This window comes from Pezoporus wallicus, unplaced genomic scaffold (assembly GCF_028554395.1).
Source record: "Pezoporus wallicus isolate ANWC-B61680 ecotype Strahan unplaced genomic scaffold, APGP_CSIRO_Pwel_v1 contig_2871, whole genome shotgun sequence".
Classification (NCBI taxonomy): domain Eukaryota; kingdom Metazoa; phylum Chordata; class Aves; order Psittaciformes; family Psittacidae; genus Pezoporus; species Pezoporus wallicus.
This window is the reverse complement of record NW_026640775.1, coordinates 4,895,851-4,916,699: the sequence shown is the minus strand read 5'-3', so window position 1 is coordinate 4,916,699 and position 20,849 is coordinate 4,895,851. Positions and strand designations below refer to the sequence as shown.

General features: G+C 38.7%; 3 protein-coding genes across 5 annotated transcripts in view; 1 reads left to right on the top strand and 2 right to left on the bottom strand.

Moving 5' to 3' along the window:
- CHPT1 (choline phosphotransferase 1) overlaps positions 1 to 10,163 on the top strand; it is a 21,870-nt gene extending 11,707 nt beyond the window's left edge. The window contains exons 4-9 of one of the 3 annotated variants that reach the window (XR_008973650.1): positions 2,416 to 2,500; positions 4,005 to 4,136; positions 4,505 to 4,663; positions 5,696 to 5,821; positions 6,291 to 8,074; positions 9,759 to 10,163. Coding sequence is in view for 2 of the 3 variants with exons in the window: in XM_057420606.1 (XP_057276589.1) it covers positions 2,416 to 2,500; positions 4,005 to 4,136; positions 4,505 to 4,663; positions 5,696 to 5,821; positions 6,291 to 6,401; positions 9,759 to 9,803 (658 nt within the window). In the remaining variant the exon portion in view is untranslated. The remainder of the gene's footprint in view (positions 1 to 2,415; positions 2,501 to 4,004; positions 4,137 to 4,504; positions 4,664 to 5,695; positions 5,822 to 6,290; positions 8,075 to 9,758) is intronic. The other 2 variants (XM_057420606.1, XM_057420607.1) reach the window with 2 other exon arrangements.
- SYCP3 (synaptonemal complex protein 3) lies at positions 9,659 to 20,837 on the bottom strand. Its single transcript, XM_057420609.1, has 8 exons — positions 20,705 to 20,837; positions 19,469 to 19,544; positions 18,364 to 18,398; positions 17,329 to 17,446; positions 13,638 to 13,737; positions 12,715 to 12,813; positions 9,978 to 10,082; positions 9,659 to 9,838 (listed from the first exon to the last, which is right to left on the bottom strand). Exons 1-8 carry the CDS (start codon positions 20,832 to 20,834, stop codon positions 9,785 to 9,787), a joined length of 717 nt encoding a protein of 238 aa, XP_057276592.1. The 5' UTR covers positions 20,835 to 20,837; the 3' UTR covers positions 9,659 to 9,784.
- The window catches only part of GNPTAB (N-acetylglucosamine-1-phosphate transferase subunits alpha and beta), a 45,280-nt gene continuing 45,132 nt past the window's right edge, over positions 20,702 to 20,849 (bottom strand). Inside the window, exon 22 of the mRNA XM_057420600.1 lies at positions 20,702 to 20,849. The gene's annotated coding sequence lies outside the window, so the exon portion shown is untranslated.

Genomic DNA, 20,849 nt, shown 5'->3' with positions numbered 1-20,849 from the left:
GAATGGCCTGGTGTTCCGTGCTTACTGTTTGAAGTTAAACAGACACAGCTTTTTCTCCAAGATAACTTATTTCTGTTTAGTGGAAATAGGTCAGTGTTTTTTCAAGGCTTGCAATTTTATTTCTTTTAAGCATAGAGGTGAGAGTCTTGAGTGAAGGCATTAGTATGTTGCTCTAAATATGATGATACAGAATAACATGGATGGAAGCTTTCACTGATGCTGATCCTGAATTAGCAGCAATAGATTTTTAGAAGTCAAGTGATGGATGAGAGTACTAGTGCTGATGGCCAGGAAGGATCAGAGCAGCTGGGTACTCTCAGATTATGCAGAATACCTCATAGTGTCTGATTAAAATCTCTGTACTCTGATCTGGGCTGTGTTGCAACCAACAGTCTGAGCCTCCGTAAAAGTATCATAGAATCACAGAATCATATAAGAGTTTGGGTCAGAACAGTTTGGGTCAGAAGAGACCTTAAAGCTCATCCAGTTCAAACCCCTGGCATGGGCAGGGACACCTTCTGCTAGACCAGGTTGCTCCAAGCCCCGTGCAACCTGGCCTTGAACACTGCCAGGGATGGGGCAGCCACAGCTTCTCTGGGCAACCTGTGCCAGTGTCCCACCACCCTCATAGTGGTGAATTCACCCTCAGAGTAAAGAATTTGTTCCTAATACTTAATCAAAATCTCCCCTCGTTCAGTTTAAATCCATCTCCCCTTGTCTCTCATCCCTACATGCCCTTGTGAAAAGTCCCTCTCCAGCCTTTCCTGTAGGCCCTTTTTGGTATTAAACTTTGGTATGAATGATTCAACTTGAAGTTTGAGCCTCCTCCCACTACCAGCAACAGCAAATGCAGTACAGCTTAGAGCTCTAAGTTTTACTAGTACAGAACACAACCTCTGAACACTTGCACCTGCATATGGATGCTTTTGTATGATGTAACTGACAGGCTTAATGTGCAGCCGCTGCAGTGCCTGTGCAGTTCTAACACCTCATCCCTGGCAGAAAGGGAGAAGCCCACTCTCAGCACCACTGTCCCATTCCATCCCTGCATAGTCTTTGGCACTTGACCCCAAGTTGGTTCATGATATGGGCAGAAGATGAAAACACAACCCAAGGCTAGCAAGCTGAACTGATGCACCTTATATTCTGAAGAGCACTGCAGCTACCACAAGTAAGGGAGCACAGAGGTGTGGGGAGGACGACCCATTGACAGGGTTTTGAGCAGTGATGAGCACTCCAGCTTATCATCTAGTTGAAGCTTAAACTTTGGCTCTTCTAAGACTGAGCCTGAAGCTTGTGATGAAATGTTGCTGTGATTATGAAGATCAGATTAATGTTTTCCATTAACCAAGAGCTGATTCCTATTTGTCTTTAAAAATACGCCATTTCCCATGCAAACAGATCATGTGTTAAGCAAATAACAGTACACATTGACTTTGGTCATAATACCTTAAGCCAGAAAATTTATTCTAATTACTTGAAGAAAAGTTGCATTTTAAACATCAGTTGTTACTGGGTGCTGCTAACTTCAGTAGAAGATGAGGTATCTGTCTCAAAAACTTTGATAGCATAAAAGGTACCTTAGATGTGCGTATCTTTTTATTTTATTTATTTTAAAGCTTTATTGAAAGTATCAAGTTTTTTTTCTCTCAAGCTTCTGCTTAACTTTTTTTTCTGTATTCAGGTCTTCCCAAAACATTTCATCAATCAAATACAGTAATAAGGAACTGGCTGTCTTGTCTGAGAACAAAAAAGGTGGAATTCAGAGTGTAGACTTTAGAGGGCATACAAGGCCACCTATGTTAAAAATGTTTTTATGGAAATAAACAAGATCTCAATCCCACATCCTCTAAAACAGGACAGATGCTCAGCTACCCGCGGCCTCAGTCCTCAAAATACTGCCCTCACTTTTTGCAGGTTCTTATCTAGCAAGTTATCATGATATGAGAGCTTAAAAAAATCCCTTTTGCCCCTGTGTGCTCTTTACAGTCCATACTTCTATATGATACGCTTTTAATGGAAATGTCTGATTGCATTTACTGTGAGCTTGCCTTAAATTTTGATGTCATACTTGCACATCAACAAGTCTGTAAATATGTACAGAAATTCTCAGTTAACAATGTATTCATTAAAGATTTTCCCCCTATTAAAAGTGTATGTGGCTTGCTCTAGGTAAAGGGTATAGATTTAATTTTAGATCTAAACCAGAGATGTGTGCTTCTGTATAGAGGAGCTTTCTCAGTCAAGGAAAATCATGTTTTATATACAGATTGATGTAATCTGAAGTACTTTAAAGGAGATAATTTAAAGTCACTTTTCTTATTACCCCCCCCCCCCCACACACACACACACACTGCCTTACTTGCAGCAAAAAGACCTTTTATTTAACTAAATGTCTCTTTTATTCCTTCCTAGAATTGATGTAACTGAAGTTCAGATAGCCATAACAATGCTGCTCTTGACATCTGCATATGCTGGAACAGCAATATGGGACTCTAAGGTGAGTTCATTAAGTATTCAGAGTTCCTGTTGAGTGTTCACAGTTCCTGTGGTATTTGAAGCTATCCTGTGTGAGTACCCTCAACCCCTACTAGTTGTCTAATGTTCTGTTTCAGCTTATGTTACACTTGGTTATTCTTATGTTGTAGTTAACTTGGATATAATAGTGTGACTTCCTGTGCACAAATTTAGAACTGCATAGAGGAAAAAAGACTCCATCTGCCACATGCAAACTTCTGATTTGGAACTAGTACTCTGCAGATACTTAAGCTTTAACAACTGGGTTTTGTTCTAGTTTTATTTCTTTTGTTTGTGACATACATTTCTGTTTACTTAAATGATTTATAGGATGCTTTGTTTTAAATTTGAAGATAAAATGCTTTAATCCAACAAAATCATGGGATGAAGTTAAGGGGTTTTTGATTAACTAATCCGTATTTACCTGCTGTTAGAAATGTACTGATTTTTAACAGTTATGTCACAGCTGACATAAATGTAAATATCTATATTTAAAGAATTTACTTCTGTCCAAAAGCATCTCCCTCTCTCTGGCTTTTATTCTTCTCTTTAAAGGTGACTTTAGTGGACAGCATCAAAAGTACATCAGACTGATATCTTCATTCTTTCTAGGGTCTTTACTCAGAAACGTCTAGTTCTGCTTGGTCATAGTGCATGGAGGAGCTGAGACCATTCCATGCTATTGATAACCAGTGCAAATTAACCTAAATATAAACCACCAAGTAATTCAAATTAATTCATGAGTTTACTCAGCAATTTTGTTTCCTTTTCTTATCCTGCAAGAGGCTTTTGTTCTGTTTTCAAACAACTTATTTTCATGTTGGAAAACAAAGTAGGCAAATCAGACTCTAATGATGTTTGGTTTTAAAAGCTGTGGTAGTTATGCTGTATCTCAAAACAATCTATTCAAAAATATAGTCAATGGTTTCAATTTATTACTACTTTTTTTTTTTTTTTTTTTAATCCTCTGCTGCCTTTGGAAGTTTCCTTGAAACTGCAATTGATTCTGAAAGGTAACTGCTTAATTAAAATTTGTATCTGGAGACTGTTCTGAATGCAAAGATACAGCATACAAAGAACATGTACCAAAACACAAAGAAGGCAGATGGTGTTTGTGTTTCCTGCGGTTCAATGTTGTGTTACCCTGTGAAACAGAAGGAACTGTCCTTCTACCGCTTCCCATGTCTCGCAGTGCTGTAGTTTGTCATGTTTTGTTAGTAAAAATATTTGAAGACGTTGTAAGGACAAACAGTCCTTAAGATCTAGCAAAGATCTAGCTGGATTTTCAAGACCAGAACTGAAGTACTCCAAAGTTAACATTACGAAAGAAATTTGTTGTCTCCTTAGTAAGGAAACAAATTCCAAACACTGTCCCTCTGAGCAAGAATTCTAATAAAACAATTGTTTAGTAGGTATCAGGAGGTTTTTTAATCACTTCTTAAAAAAGGTGTTACCCTTAATATTTTTCTCTTGTTTTTCTTGCTAAGGTCCCTTTGGTGGGCTTAGAATCGAAGTTCCTTGCAGTTTTTGGCATATTATGTGGAACAGCACTTTCTTCATTCAGTTACTTCCGTGTCATCTTTGGTGGAGGAATTGGAAAGAATGGATCTACAATAGCAGTAAGTTGCTTTAAAGATCCGAATGCAGTTTGAATAATATATGCCCATAATTTATTGCATTTTGTATCATCAGAAGGGTTTTATTTATTTAAGTATTTAAGCAGACAAGCATATGAGTGTTGGATGTCATTATCTACCTTCTGTCTACACATTACCAGATTTCTTCTGTTGCAGGAACCAGCAATGAATTTTCTTAGAAAATTGATTATTGGTCACTGCAAAGGATACTAATAGTGTTGGTCAAGGGCTTTCCCTGAGCTTTGACTACTCTGGTCTTGTTTAATAGGATTTACAGTACATGTAAAATGTGGACCTTACTGTGTGACTGAAGCCTCAGAATGGAAATTTTCTTTCAATTTCTATTTCAGGGAACAAGTGTTCTTTCACCAGGCCTGCACATTGGACTACTTCTCACGCTGGCCGTTATGATCTATAAAAAGTCTACAACTCAGCTATTTGAAAAACATTCTTGCCTGTATGTCTTGACATTTGGGTTTGTGAATGCCAAAATCTCACAGAAGCTGGTGGTAAGGAATCTCACTTTGGTCCTAAACCTCCTAAAACTAAACTGGTTCTTGGCTTAATGTTTACTGGGTCAGTGGGTGCCGTGAAAGTTTTCCCATTCTGCTCTGATGCTGTATTACCAGCTTCATTATGACCAAGACACTGAACTAGGTTCAGGCTCCTACAGAGAGATTATATATGACGTTGATGCAAACACATGCTTATTGAGTGTTTTGGTTACAGCTTTCAGTTTTAACCTACTCCTAGAAACACGCTGTTTTTAACATCATAACTCTGGTCCTTCAAGCCCTACTAACAGTGCTGTGGCTTCTGGTTTAGTTACCTGAAACAGGAATTTACCTTAATCATTAAAATGAAGAGATAAACTGTTTATCTCTTTTGTAATTAAAAACCTCATCAATGGATGAAAAAAAAGATCGGCTTTATTGCATATTTTTTATTTGTGAAGATCATCATAGAGCTCAAAGCTCCATCCAACCTGGCCTTCCAGGAATGGGGCAGTCACAGCTTCTCTGGGCAGTCTGTGCCAGTGCCTTACCAGGATACAGTTGGTTTCTAGGCTGCAGGCATACACTGCTGAGTCATGTTGAGCTTCTCATCAATCCACACCCCCAAGTCCTTCTCCACAGGTCTGCTCTCAATCAGTTCTCTTCCGAGCCTGTGGTTGTGCTTGGGATTGCCCCGACCCAGGTGCAGGACCTTGCTCTTGGCCTTGTTGAACTTCATGAGGTGTGCACCTGCCCACCTCTCAAGCCTGTTGAGGTTGCTCTGGATCCTATATAATAAAGCCAGCAAATACCAGCTGATAATTCAGACAGTGGTTACCACTGGTTAAAGTGCTTGATATTGATTGAATAACCTGGAAAGAAACTGTTACAGAGCATCAGCCCCTGAAGCATTTGTGAAGCCCTTGGCGTGCCTGCTTAAGAACAGTGGATAGCAGGCTGTGGCTGGGCAAGGGCATCATGCCAGTTCGCTAGTAGTTAAACTCATCTTGCAGTGATTCCTTTTTGTGTCTCTTTTCTTTTACATAGGTGGCTTACATGACAAAAAGTAAAATCTGTCTTCAGGACACTGCATATATTGGTCCAGGACTTCTAGTTTTGGATCAGTACTTCAATAGTTTCATTGATGAATATATTGTTCTATGGATAGCATTGGTAAGCATTTTGGTTTGTACTTTTCATTTGGCACATACTGAAAGGAATGGATTGAGAACTGTCTCTGCCATTTCTGACTTGCTCAGATCTCAGCTTTTGCTGCAGCAGGAGTGGCAGGGTACCATGTAAACATGTACCTTGGGAGCTGACTGGCTTCCTTGGAACAGAGATGTGAAAGTAAATCTACAGACGTATCTTGTAATTATGCTTTAGTCCAGGTGGTTTCTTTAAAGTTATTCTGCAAACTGCAAACTAAACTTTGTTTATCAGACAGCACTTTGTTTAGTGCTGGGGTTTTGGGGCTTCATTTTTTTCTTCTAAACCACCCTGTATCTTTATGTTAAAATGCTGTTAAACTTGTCATTTGGATAGATTCTGATTATGGTACAGATGAATTTATAGTAGGGACAATTTTAAGAAATAATTAGATTTATTTTTTTTTAACCTGTTCTGTTTTGTTCTTTTGAAGTTCATATCCTTGTTTGATATGCTGAGATATGCCACTGGTGTATGCCTACAGATTGCTGCTCATCTTCATATACATGTCTTCCGAATTTCATCTCATCAAGCTCCTGAACAGGTTCAAAACCATAATGACTGATTAAATAGGTCAAGAACAAAAGAAGAAGCAGTTAGGGGAATGCTGAATGAAGCAGCCTGTCTTTTTTTGGGGGAAGAGATTAAGCTTTTTAAGAAAACAGTTTTATGAGAAAGCTCACTCTATCCTAGACATTATCAGGTGTTAGAGTTACGAAGTACAAAGTCCTGCAGATTCTATTGTGATTGTTACTTTTGAACCAGGATGTATTTTTCCCCCGTGTTTTAGAGCATGAATACTGCATTTGAAACTTTTGCCATTTCCTGTTAGGTAACCTTAATTTTGTACTTCTGGTCTGGTGAATGCAGGCTGCAAACCCAGGTGCTACGAACCAGAATTCCAAGAGGAATTTAACTTTTCCCTAATCTTCTATTGTTAGTTTTTAAAGTCTTCTTGGAACTGCTGTGAAGTGGTAGTCATGTATCAGTGAATACTGTACTGCATTATTAAGACTGGTAAAATGAGGCATAGGTGAGGTAAAACTACTCATTAATCTCTGTTCCAGTATTTCTAAAGAAAAAGCTACTGGATCAGTACGATGAAGGAGGTATAGCTCAGGAAAATTTTCTTCTATGTCAAAATACTATGAAGTACTATGAAGTTATGAGTGCCTTTAGGATCATGGATTCTCTAGTATCTAAGTACGTAACCTACATGACTAAATACAATTTTAGCTTGTGTTTTCTTTCAAGGCCAGTTTCTGGTTTTGTGGTCCCAGTAAGGTTTGCCTCATTGTACTCCATCATTATCTAGACTATAGGTAGTTGTGTACTCTGGGGGCACTTACTTTACCTACCTTAACATGCATCTGGAACTATACAAGTGAATGACCAAGTTCATTTATAAATGACTGTGACTGACTGTGACAATGCAGCCCATCCATACGTAACTCCCTCTGAAGTATATTTGCTATTGCTGTGTTCATCTATCTTATAATCTGTTCTGTAGCTGTCACTGTACATTATCCAAACAAAATTGCACTGAGCTAAAACCAAATGTATAGTAAAAATCTCCAAAACAGGAATTCAGGCCCAATATCAGCCTTTCCCTTTCCTTAAGAACAGACTGACTGGCTAACATAATGTACCTAGCTAAAGGGCTGTTGTTGGCATTAGAGAAAAGCTGCGTGAAAGTAGCTTATCACCTGCATGAGCAAATCATGACTTGCATGCAAACCCTATAAACTTAAACTCCTTTAAAAAGGTACGTTTTGAATATGATTTTTGTAAAAAGCTGTTGAATGTGTCTGTTACCACTTTCAGTTGCTGATATGTAGCTGAGCTGTGAGTTCATAAAGTCCTTCCTGAACTGTAAAATAGACAGCTATGATTTGTTTTAAAAATATTACCACTGCAGCTTCCTAGTTGCACATTAATTCAAAAAGACTTCCTGAGGTGTTCAAGGAACTTTAAAAGTGGCATACTGTCTGGTAAATTTGGAGGGAATAAAATACCGTCTACCAAACTCCTGCCTAAGAAGGATATGCTGATAGACTGGAGGGATAACTGTAACAGTTAATGCTAAAGGACCAGTACTCCAAGTGACTAGTATCAATCCCAGATGAATCCTACTACTCCTACTGTTTGAGGCTGTGAAAGACAGAGCATATATAAAGGAATTTAGCCTGAGCCCAGCCCATGGGGAAGCAGAAGATGGTAAAGACCAGTTCAGTTTTTCTGAATACTGTAAACAAATTAACCACTTAAGGAAAATATATAGGCAACTTTTTTTAGAATGAGAAGGTTTGGCTCCCCAGAATGCTCAAAAATGTCATCCAGTAGTAGGTGTAAGTTTTAAGGATATGATTGAAGTATGGGGATGATAGGAAACTAATGCAGAGATCGGTCAGAAAAACAGAAATATGAGGCAATACTAACAAAACCAGAAACATGAGGCAACACTAACAACCAACCTAGCACCAAGGATAGGAAGCAGGAAGTTTTAATTGTATTTCACAGCATCATCTAATTATCCTTGGAGGGCTGAGACTCAGGAGCACTGTTACAAAGCAGCAGTTACCTGTTACATACCAGAGGCCCATATTACCTCATACATCCTTCTAGCAGTGTAACTTCTGTGTTTGCTCCTTCTCTGAGTCCTAGCAGACACAGAACAAAGACAGCTTCATACTAGTCGCTTGTTCAACTTCAGCTGCAACCTAATAGCTGACGTTAGTACGTAAATTAGCCATCACTAATCTGGCTCCCAGAACTGGAGAACCATCATCAAATGGCTTGATTCTGAACTAAAAATACTAGAAGAATCTGTATGGACTGGTTTTGAAATACATTGTTACAAAAACATCACATTTGTGCGTGTGGGTGTGTGGATGGTTTTTGTTTTATCTACTATTGTATGAAGTCTAAGCATTAAATATGTTAGGAACTTCCTAATTTGTAAAGGTGGATATTCAGGTATAATGGGTTTCTGTAAAAAAAAAACTGCATGCAAGCTAAGCTTTAATTTATACTGATCTACTGTAATGAGCTACATTGTAAGATAAATGCTTTATCCTTAAAACTTAGGCCTCTCTAACTTGCTAGTCATTTGGAATTGCAAGAAGTAATATTCCACCTCAAAGGCTTGTAATAACTAGTACTAACTAAATGAGCTGAATTAATTCTAATGGTGGTTCCAGAAGAACTATACACCCCAATATGCACCCCAGTTATGCTTTCTTGAGGAGGTGTAATATAAAGCTGTGATACTCAGCTGTAATTCAACTGAAGAAACCTGCTTTTGAGACAAATTACAGCAGTTACTAAATCCCTTACTAGTACAAAGTTATTACAATGCCTAGGCTAACAAAAGAGTTAACAAAATTTACTTTAATTTACCATAATACACATCACTGAACAATCTTACATGAACTACGTCATACTCTGTGAACATTTATAACTGCTAATATGTCAGTAGACTAAATTTTGAAACTGTGAAAATCTTGAAGTTTGCAGCTTGTGAAAAATGCTTCTATTTGTACAATGTATCTAAAGGCCTAAAGTTATTGCTTCAAACCTGGGTAATCTATTTTTCATTAATTCTGCCCACTGTTACAATTTGTCATTATAAAAAGTGAAAAGTGAAGCAACTGAAACTCTTCAGTGCTATTGAAAGTGAGTATTCGTCAGTTAAAGACTGGACAGACAGTAAATGGTTTGAGGTCCATATTGTGTTCCCCCCCCCCTCCCCAAGTAATAAATTTACTAAGATACTTATTTATAACATTATCAGACACAAGATTAGAACAATCCAGGAAAGCATTTAATAGAAACTTTAAAACATTTAAATATTAACATATTTCTCTATGGCTAATGCCTATACTTGTATCATGTTACTTAGGTACAAGTTGTTTCTCCATTGAGCCATCAGAATAACATGGACTGAAGAGACTTGCGAACAGCTGCCATCTCCTGCTGTTGCTGTTACAAGAAAGGGAGATAATACTGAACAAATGCCATACCAATATGATTCCTTTGAGCCAATTAAAAGAATGTCAAATGACTTTTTTATAGAATGTTCTATTTTTGCATTTAACTAACTTTTTCATCTGGTACTTACAGTGTCCATCATAATCTTCTTCTGCAACATAGTCATTTCTTTGCGGAGTTCATTTTGTACACCAGCTAGATGACTTTCATTGCTCTTCTCCAGCTCTTCCATGCTCTGAAGTTAAGGATAATCTTAACTCAAAACTCTTCAATGTCAAAGGGTTTATTTCAAACAAATAAACCACTATTCAGACTACTACAGTTCAATTTTTTTACAGCTGCAGTGGTCACTGATAGTTGAGTAGTTTTGTCACAAACTTGACAGACAAATCATACATGACTTTGTATTCCCATCTGCATTCCTGTTTAAATAATATGGGCCCTCAGCATATGTGAGGTCTCAGCTAGTTATCCTGCATTTCAATAAAGAGTTCTACAAGAAAAGATTAAGCAGACATCTGTCAGGAATGATAGGGGTTCGGTATTAATACAACCTTGGAGACTTGAAGTAAGGACTGTAAAACCCATTAAATTTCCATCTCTACAGACTTATGCCCAAATAAGCCAAGTAAAGGTCATTGGTTATCTTTCCCTCTGTATGTACAATTATGCCTAACTCTGTGTATGTGTGTAGCTGCATTTTCCTTGACTTGTATTTAGTTAAGCTTATTTGAGGCTTGATTTCTGCCTTTTGATCTTCTTTGAAAAGTAATACTTGACCTTCTGTTCACTTTTTAATCTTTGATGAAGACGTTTTTGACATTTTGGAAGTTATAATTTATTAATGTTTCTGTAATATCCTCTGTACACTTCAACTATCTTGAAGTAAGAGCTGCTCTATTTCAGATTTATTGTTACAAGCTACCTGACTTGAAAAAAACCCAGGCATATTTATCATAACTACAATTTCAAAAAGGGACCACTTAGGAAATTACTTGAACAGAAATTAAAGTTTGTCAGAAACTGGCAGACTTGAACACTAGTATATACTGGAGTCCACCCATCTAGAAAGCAGCTTGGCAGAAAAGAACCTGGGGTTCCTGGAGGACACAGGTGAAGCCAGCAGTGTGCCTTTGCAGCAAAGGCAGCCAAAGACCTCCTGGGCTGCATTAGGATGAGTGTTGTCAGCAGGCAAAGAGGGGTGATCTTTTGACTCCATTCAGCCCTGATGAGACCACATCTGGAGTGCTGGGTCCAGTTCTGGGATCTGACCAGAACCCAACAAAGGGCCATGGAGATGATTAAAGGACAGGAGCGTATCTCTTACAAGAGCAGACTGAGAGAGCCTGGAGAAGACAAGGTTCAGGGGGAATCTTACCTATATACAGAAGTACCTGAAGGGGTAGGGAGGATGTGCAAAAAATATTGAGCCAAGCTCGAGGTGCCCAGTGACAGCACCAGAGGCAATGGGCACAAACAGGAAGTTCCCACTGAACATCAGGAAACACTTTTTTACTGTGAGAGTGACAGAGCACTGAACAGGCTGCCCATACAGGCTGTGGAGTCTCCATCCTTGGAGATAACTCAAAAACTCTCTAGACATAAGTCCTGAACAAGCAACTCTAGGAAATCTGGCTGAACCACCTGTGGGCTGGACCAGATGACATCCGGGTCTCTTCCAACTTCAGCCCTTCAGTGTTTCTATGGTGCTGTGCCTCTGCATTTGTTACAAAAACAAATTCAAAGCACTTTTGCTTTCCTCACAGTTTAGATTTCTAATAGCTTACTTAGAAAAACTAGGGGTGGAAGGAAGTTCTGGGAACAAAGTGTTTGGTTCTTAATGTAAAGTTACAAGGAAACTTTTTCTTGCAAAGAAGTCAAACTTTTTAGTAGTTACGTTTTTGGGTTTTGGGTTTTTTTTTTCTGTCTAGTATATTAGTTACTTTGTTAAAAAAAAAAAAAAAAAAATCACACTACAGTTGATTGGTATGAATCATACCTTTGAAATACATTATCTCTGTAAGCACTATCCAAAAATAAACAAACAAAAGGTGTTTGTAGGGAATCCCAGCAAATACAAAAAATATGCATAAAGCAACAGGAAAGTTGGGCAAGTTTTGGGCAATCCATCCAGCTGGGCAAGTTTTCACCATAAAGCATTAATTTCATCAGATTCTTCCTGTTAACACTGTAGTGAATGCTTACCTTGAATACCAAGCTTACAGAAAGCGACAGCCTTTCTAATGAATGTTCCTTAGGAAGAGATGAAGGGAGTTCTAACTGGTCAATTTTAAGGGAATTACAATTTAATTTAAGGGTCACTTTCTTACATGAAGCAGCAATAGCTAGAAAGGTTAATGACATAAAAAAAATGGTTTCTATTTCTCATGATGGGGGATACACCTGCCAGCAGTAATAAAAGCCAAATGAATTGCAGCCTAAGATGTATTTTTACTAGATTGTCAAGTTTCACTGGTTTAAATATATACCAAAAAATCTAAGGGAATAATTAAGAAAAAAAATCTTGATGATTTAACTGACCTACATAACCTTTCAACTGGTACAAAACCATATTCTGTTTAGAAAGTGTGCTCTGAGGGTTATGCTTAGATATTTGAAACAGGCAAGCCAATCAGAGCCCTGGTAGAACACATTTAAGTAAATTATGATGCAATGTTTATGCATGTATAGAGAGAACAAGCTATATTCACAGAAAATAAGGGAAAGATACTAACATGAATATTCAAGCAAGGCTATTATTTTCCTTAAATGAGCCTTAAATCTCTTAAATGTCATAAAGGCTGAACTCATACAGCTTTTTTAATTGATAATGATCAACTACCTTGTAAGAAGAAAACTTACTGTACCTTTAAGAACTGCTCATAGAGCTGCTTAATGGTTTTCAGCCTCTGACTTTGTACTATTCTTGCCTGTTGAAAAACTTTTTGCTGCTGACGAAGCATATTCTGAAGCAGAAGCAAAAGAAAAAACTGATGGCATTAGTTAGCCAAAAACGCTTGGACAGCAACACTAATGTCATTTATCAGAATCATAAATTATGTCTTCACTGGAAATGTGGGTCATGTAATAGAGATCTCTGCCTGAAGAGATATCCTTGTTCTTATTAATGAAAGAAAGACTGAAAACTGGATTAAGCCCTGAGTTACCTCCTGAGGTCCCTTCCAACCTGAATTATCCCTGTGAGACACTATAAGGATTGCTATCCAGCACAGTTCTCGAGGGTATCCCTGGGAAATGTGTTGACTAGAGAAAAGCAAAACTTGCCTGATGTTGCTGTATTTGTACTCCCAACGTTTGCAATTACATTCCATCGTAATAGCTCCTATCCCCTTTCAATGATCAAATTCTCATACATTTACTATATACAGGCATATTTTTAAGAAGTGCATGTGAAAACAACTATTCTCCTTTACTCATGTGTTCCCCAAACTCAAAGACTATGCATGCACAGGAACAGCATACAACTTTCTTCTCCATAAATAGTCTTGGCTTTTCTCAATCTATTCCTAGCCTAGGGCATCACTAGTCGCCATTTATAAACTTGCAGTAAAGTTCATAAATGGCACCCCTCTTCACTTTCAAATACATCCCAAAACTTGTATTTACCCTGAGAGCCACCAAACTTGGAAGAATTTTTTTTATCAAGCGGCAAACAATCATATGGGTTTTTTTTTTAAAACCACATAAAGTGGTTTTACATTTCATGAGTGTCTGAACAACAGTATTCCCTCCTTGAGAAAATACCATGAAAGTCATATTGGAAACCCACCGCTAGTTTTTCTTCCTGCTCCTCTGCTTTCTGCACATCTACATCCCATTGCTGAAATAAAGTCAGGAACTGCTGGGAGAATTCATGATTGAGATTCTGCCTATAAACACAACCCGTAAGAATGACAAATGATACGAAGAATTGCAAGGGAAGCTAAGGGTCAACATACACACAGGGTAAAATAACAGGAGCTGGCATAGATTAAAACCCAGGCTATTTTGACATCAGGCCCTAACTGAATACTGTACGCTTTGAAAAACTGAACGCACATAAATATACATACACATACACACTGAGTGAATGTAGATTAAATACACATATACATATAGTAAGTATAGATGTATTTACTGCGTTTTTCTAACCTAACTACAGACCTTGGGCTTAACACATGGGTTTCTAATGAAAGAATTGATTAGCTCATTCTTTAGTTCATTCTACTCTAGTTTCTCTATGTAAACTTACATTTTGTCAATGTAAGTTTCAAAAATATGTATGTAAAAACACTAAGACAGTTACAAGTATTGCTGGCTTCCAGTTTTTAGTGGTCTCATTTTTCAGTTTGCTTCACCTCTAGTATCAGCTATAGTAATTAAATACACCTTCAGAGGCAAGAGGAATGTTATGTAGAGTGAAAATTATTTATAATGCAAAAATTAAAATTTTCCTTTGTTAAGCAGAATAGTATAAAAGTTTTACTGAACATTTCTCAGTTTTCAAGTTTAAACAAAACAATTCCAAGTGAAGTGGAAATCAAAAAAAAACAACTACTGACCAGCAGGTTGAAGGAGGTGATCCTGCCCCTCTACTCTGGTCTCGTGAGACCTCACTTGGAGCATTGTATACAGTTCTGGTGCCCTCAACATAAAAAGGACATGAAACTCTTGGAACAAGTCCAGAGGAGGGCCACGAGGATGATCAGGGGTCTGGAGCACCTCCCATATGAAGACAGGCTGAGAAAGTTGGAGCTGTTCAGCCTGGAGAAGAGAAGGCTGTGTGGAGACCTCATAGCAGCCTTCCAGTATCTAAAAGGGGCCTATAGGGATGCTGGAGAGGGACTGTTCATTAGGGACTGTAGTGGTTGCACAAGGGGTAGCGGGTTCAAACTTAAACAGGGGAAGTTCAGATTAGATACAAGGAAGAAGTTCTTTACTGTGAGGGTGGTGAGCACTGGAATGGGTTGCCCAAGGAAGTTGTGAATGGTCCATCCCTGGTGGTGTTCAAGGCCAGGCCGGACAGAGTCTTGGGCAATGTGGTTTAGTGGGAGTTTTCCCTGTGCATGGCAGGGGGGTTGGAACTAGATGATCTTAATAAGGTCCTTTCCAACCCTAACTATTCTACGATTCTATGATTGTTTAAAGGACAAAAGTAACATCAAAGGCCATTTTCCATAAAAACAGAAATAAACCCAGCTCTTTAAAGCACCTTGCTCTCAAAATTCCAAATCTTAACTTTCCCTATACAAAGGAGAAAGCACTATGCAGTAATTGTCTATAATTACTGCCAGTTTAACCAAGTGAACACAACTGGAGGCAGCAGAAACAGAGAACCTGAGCAGATAGAATCACAGAATCATAGAATAGTTAAGGGTTTGAAAGGACCTTAAGATCATCTAGTTCCAACCCCCTGCCATGGGCAGGGACACCTCACACTAAACCATATCACCCAAGGCCTTGTCCAACCTGGTCTTGAACGCTGCCAGGGATGGAGCATTCACAACCTCCCTGGGCAACCTATTCCAGTGCCTCACCACCCTAACAGGAAAGAATGTCCTCCTTGCATCCAATCTAAACTTCCCCTGTTTAAGTTTGAACCCGTTACCCCTTGTCCTATCACTACAGCCTCTAATGAAGAGTCTCTCTCCAGCATCCCTATAGGCCCCCTTCAGATGCTGGATGGCTGCTATGAGGTCTCCAAGCAGCCTTTTCTTCTCCAGGCTGAACAGCCCCAACTTCCTCAGCCTGTCTTCATATGGGAGGTGTTCCCATCCCCTGATCATCCTCATGGCCCTTCTCTGGACTTGTTCCAACAGTTCCATGTCCTTTTTGTGTTGAGGACACCAGAACTGCACACAATACTCCAGGTGAGGTCTCACGAGAGCAGAGTAGAGGGGCAGGATCACCTCCTTCGACCTGCTGGTCACACTCCTTTTGATGCTGCCCAGGATACGGTTGGTTTTCTGGGCTGCAAGCACACACTGCCTGCTCATGTTCATTTTCTCATCAACCACCACCCCCAAGTCTTTCTCCACAGGGCTGCTCTGAATCTCTTCTCTGCCCAACCCGTAGCTGTGCCTGGGATTGCTCCGACCCAGGTGTAGAACCTTGCACTTGGCATGGTTAAACTTCATGAGGTTGGCATCAGCCCACCTCACAAGCGTGTCGAGGTCCCTCTGGATGGCATTCCTTCCTTCCAGCGTATCAACTGAACCACACAGCTTGGTGTCATCGGCAAACTTGCTGAGTGCGCACTCAATCCCACTGTCCATGTCAGTGATGAAGATGTTAAACAAGACCGGTCCCAACACCAATCCCTGAGGGACACCACTCGTTACTGGTCTCCAGCCAGACATTGAGCCATTGACCACAACTCTTTGGGTGCGGCCATCCAACCAGTTCTTTATCCACCGAGTAGTCCATCCATCAAATTCATGTCTCTCCAATTTAGACACAAGGATGTCATGTGGGACAGTGTTGAACGCTTTACACAAGTCCAGGTAGATGACATCAGACTGACTGTAATTCCCCAGGTCATCCATTTTCTTGAAAATGGGGGTTATATTTCCCTTTTTCCAGTCATTGGGAACTTCACCTGACTGCCATGATTTCTCAGATATGATGGCCAGTGGCTTAGCAACTTCATCTGCCAGCTCCTTCAGGACCCGCGGATGGATCTCATCAGGACCCATGGACTTGTGCACGTTCAGATTTTTAAGATGGTCTCGAACCATCATCTCCTACAGTGGGCGCAAGGTCTTTATTCTCACAGTCCCTGCATCTGCCTTCCAAGACTTGGGTGGTTTGGTCAGAGCCTTTGCCAGTGAAGACCGAGGCAAAGATGTCATTCAGAACCTCAGTCTTCTCCAAATCCTGTGTAGCTAGCTCTTCCGAGAGCTTCCTCAGGGGACCTCCGTTCTCCCTTGTCTGTCTTTTATTTGCTACATACCTGTAGAATCCCTTCCTGTTATCCTTAATACCCCTAGCAAAGTTTAATTCTAACTGGGCTTTCCTAATCTGGTCCCTAGCTTCCCGGACAACATCCCTGTATTCTTCCCAGGCTGCCTGTCCTTGCTTCCACTTTTTATAAGCCTCTTTTTTCATCTGAATTTTCCTCAGCAGCTCCTTATCCATCCAAGGTGGTCTCCTGGCCCTTCTGCTGCACTTCCTTCTAGTTGGGATGCAACACTCCTGAGCTTGTAGCAGGTGAACCTTGAGTATCAACCAACAGTCTTGGGCCCCCCTGCCCTCTTAGGGCTATATCCCATGGAACCTTACTAAGCAGGTTCCTGAAGAGGCCAAAGTCTGACCTTTTGAAGTCCAGGGCAGTGAGCTTGCTGCACGCTCTTCTCACTGTCCTGAGGATCATTTAACTAGCAGATACACTGTTTGCTATTTAATTGCAAGATGCACCAACTAGCCATGCTGTAACACAAAAGGGAACTTGATTTCACAGGTTTGAAAAACAAGGGTGTTACCTTTGCTCCTGCTGTGTTTTCCAAACATGTTCAATCTTCTGGTTACTGGTTTTTAGTGAGGCTTTTGTATACATTTCTAATCTTTTCCTCTTAGCTAAGAGAGCCTTGTTAATGTCCGCTAAAAATGAAAGAATATTTATAGCTTCAGCCTACTGAGATACATTGGGCCTTTTATCAAAAATGCTGATGAGAGCATTTGCTGATGAGAGCAAAGTTACACTTTGGAAAAGAGAACAAAGTGTGTTCTGATGCAAAGAAGCTAATGTAATCTGGGTGCTGCTGTATTTTAGGTGTTCCTCCACCTGCTGTTGGCACTGGTGAAACTGCTGCTTCCCTTAGCCCCTTGTATGCTCTAACCAACACTTGGCCTTTGGAGTTGCAACTGCTCCTTACCCAGCCCCACCAACTACTTGAGCATCTGCTTCAAGTCCCACCTCTCTCAGGGGCCCCACCAATTAGAACCTATCATGCTGTGATTCAGCTTTTGCTTCTTTATTATGAAGGTGCAGAGACTACTCTCTAGCTCATTCTGTATCACAACTACTGCCAAAATTCCTTGTCTAAAATGAAAACTATCTTTTGTATTTTGCTGCTTATATTGAAATTTACATGTTCCTTATTTCCCACTCATGTCTTGCAATCCCCAGTCCCTTTATGTTGTTTTAACAAAAAGATGAGTAAGAATTACAGTTCTTACTCACATTGTCCCTTTTCTCTACAATATAATCACTGCCTCTTAACTGTCACCTTAAAATTGGAATTGATAATCAAAAGCACTTTTTCCTTTGTAATTACCTACACTAGTATATCTCACTTTATATGTTGTTATTCCCACATTTTCTTTCTCTTTGCTCTACGTAGGTATAACTATTTTTTTTCCTGAAAACCAGCTTTTTTCAGAAATGCTGCAAAATGCTACAAAGTCTGGTCATTTGATGCAAATCTTGAAACTTATTTTATGGTAAGGAATTTGTGCGAGTTCTGCAACTTAAATATGAATCGGCTTTTAATTTATTGGAATGTAAATGTACTTACCTCCAAATCTTTCCAGCATATTCTGCACTTCACCCCTACAAAACAGTGTTTAAAATTTTTATTGGCCCATTTTCTGACTTTAGAATAAGGGATGCTTTATATACTTAATACTCGTTTTATTCCCATGCCTATTACTTGTAAGCGGTGAAAGGGCTGCTACTGAAAAATGGAACTCCTTTTCTTCTCCTGTGAGAGGTCTCTTTTTTAGACCAATCTGATTTAAAAAAAATGAATTACTAATCTATTAACCTACTCTCTTGTAAAAAGGCAGTATTAGGTATTTCAAGTGTCTTGAGTAAAGGAGGACGGTAAATAAAATAGAGCATTCTCTACACGAAAAGTATTTGGAACATCAAATGAAAACAAGTCCATCATAGTTATCATGACTGGCATAGTAAGAAAAATCCAAGACAAGTAATAACAGGGTTGTTTCTACAACATCTTTAAGATGATGATTCTATGATTCTGTTCTATGAATCTATGACACCAGTGTGTAAGACACCGGTACAATAGCTGACAAGTCCAAAAAGGGTCATGGTGGGTAAAGAAAATGTTTATCTTTGTTTTATATCATCTTCTCCACAGGATGTCGCTTCTTTTTTACTCTTCAAAAAGGAAAAAAAGGGATCTTAAATTCAACAGCTATAACCTTGCTAAAAAATATTTCAACATACACTTTTTTTACATTACTGCCCATAAATATTGCATTTCATAAGATTTATCTGTAAATAGAATGTATTTTTCATGCAATAGTTGGATTAAAGTACTGTTAGTATGTTCTGACAACTAAGATCGGGGGGGGGAGAAAATTAATGAAATTATCAGCAATCTCAGATAAAACTTAAAATCATCTTCTGAAAGAAACAAGAATTTTAAGAATTCTCATATAATTTATGCATGTCCAAAAGTGTCTACAAAGAAACTGCAAAATTACTCATTTTAAAGTACTCCTTTTCTTTTTAACCTACATCTACTGCATTATCTGTAACCTGATTTTTGAATCAAATACCACAAAGGATATAATGAATAACTGAAATTGGTACCTATTTAAGACTTGCATATTTTGAAATAAAAAAACAAACAAACAAATCCTAACAATCCTTACCCTACATCATCTGGAACCACATGAGTAGTCACCAAAGGTCTTTTCTTTCCATGCTTGTCCATTACTGGTGTTTCACCTTAATACAGATTTTAAAAAGATTTACAAAAATATCTTATATTTTCTTGAGGTTATTTGAATTATTAAAAGTGTAGTTACTTTTCTGTAATGCCACTTCTATGAATGTCTCATGGATCTCAGTTGCCATCCATAACACATGCAGCTCCTAAAATTTGAATGTGGATTTGACATGGTGGTGAATTATTCTGCAAGGCTAGATTTGAGCCGGCACTGCCTTGAGTTTCTCTGGGCTGATCCCAACCAGTTGCAGTTTCTTTGTCCACAACTACACAATTATTCCCAACTCACAATGTAACAATCATCAGAAAGGTAAAATAATCTAAAAATTGAAAAAGACTTACCTGGAAGAATTTCATGCTACTGTAAAATATGCATTGAGATTCTGTAGTCTGACATTTAAAAAAAATTAAAATCACAAACAGATATAAAAAAACAGATATAAAAAAAGAAGGTAACTTCTTTCAAAAAAAAAAATCCTTTGCTGTCAGATTTCTGTTAATGACTTGGTAAACATTTAGTCTGAATGAAGAAGGGGAGAAACTATGAGAAACAAACACAGAGATAACTGCTGAAAGACAAAAAATCCAGAAACAGTTACATCAAACTTTACAAAAACCTATCGTGATGAGCGAGAACTTTTTAAGAAAAATCCATTTTTTTATATGAAACTTCCTCAAAACTCAACAAGAATCTGATTTTTTTTTTCCTCAGCTTTATATGCTCTTTCTTCAGCTCAGATTCTTCATGAAATACTCTTAACCCTGCCAGCATTAAGACTCCAACTACCATACCCAACTCAGCACTCCGTAGAAGCGGAGCTCTTCTGTTCAGTCCTCACCTCACAATGCTCTAGGCAGCCAGGTGACAGAAGGATATGGCATTAAAATAAGGTAATAAAATCACGTAACAAAATCCTACTCTTAAAGACTCCACCTGTAATTTCAAGGCATTAATAGTGCAATAGACAGAGCTATTCTACTTTGTTCTCTTCAAAATTCTATTAAAACTATATACTAGGAGGTCAATCGGCAATAGGTTCATAATAAACATGAACCATGCTTACACAAGCACTTGCTAACACAGAAGTCTCTTCATTCATAGTCAGAAATACTATGAACTTCAAATTCAAAAAAAAATACTAAAAAATTACATAAACACCTTTTCTAGTATCTTCCTCTGATCCACTCAGCTCTTTTCTTTCCTCCTGAAAGTCATAGGCAGGTATGGCTTGATCTTCCTGTGCTGGTTTACTAGCTTTTCCTCCATGCTTTCTTCCTGATGGAGCCATAATAAGGTTTTCTTC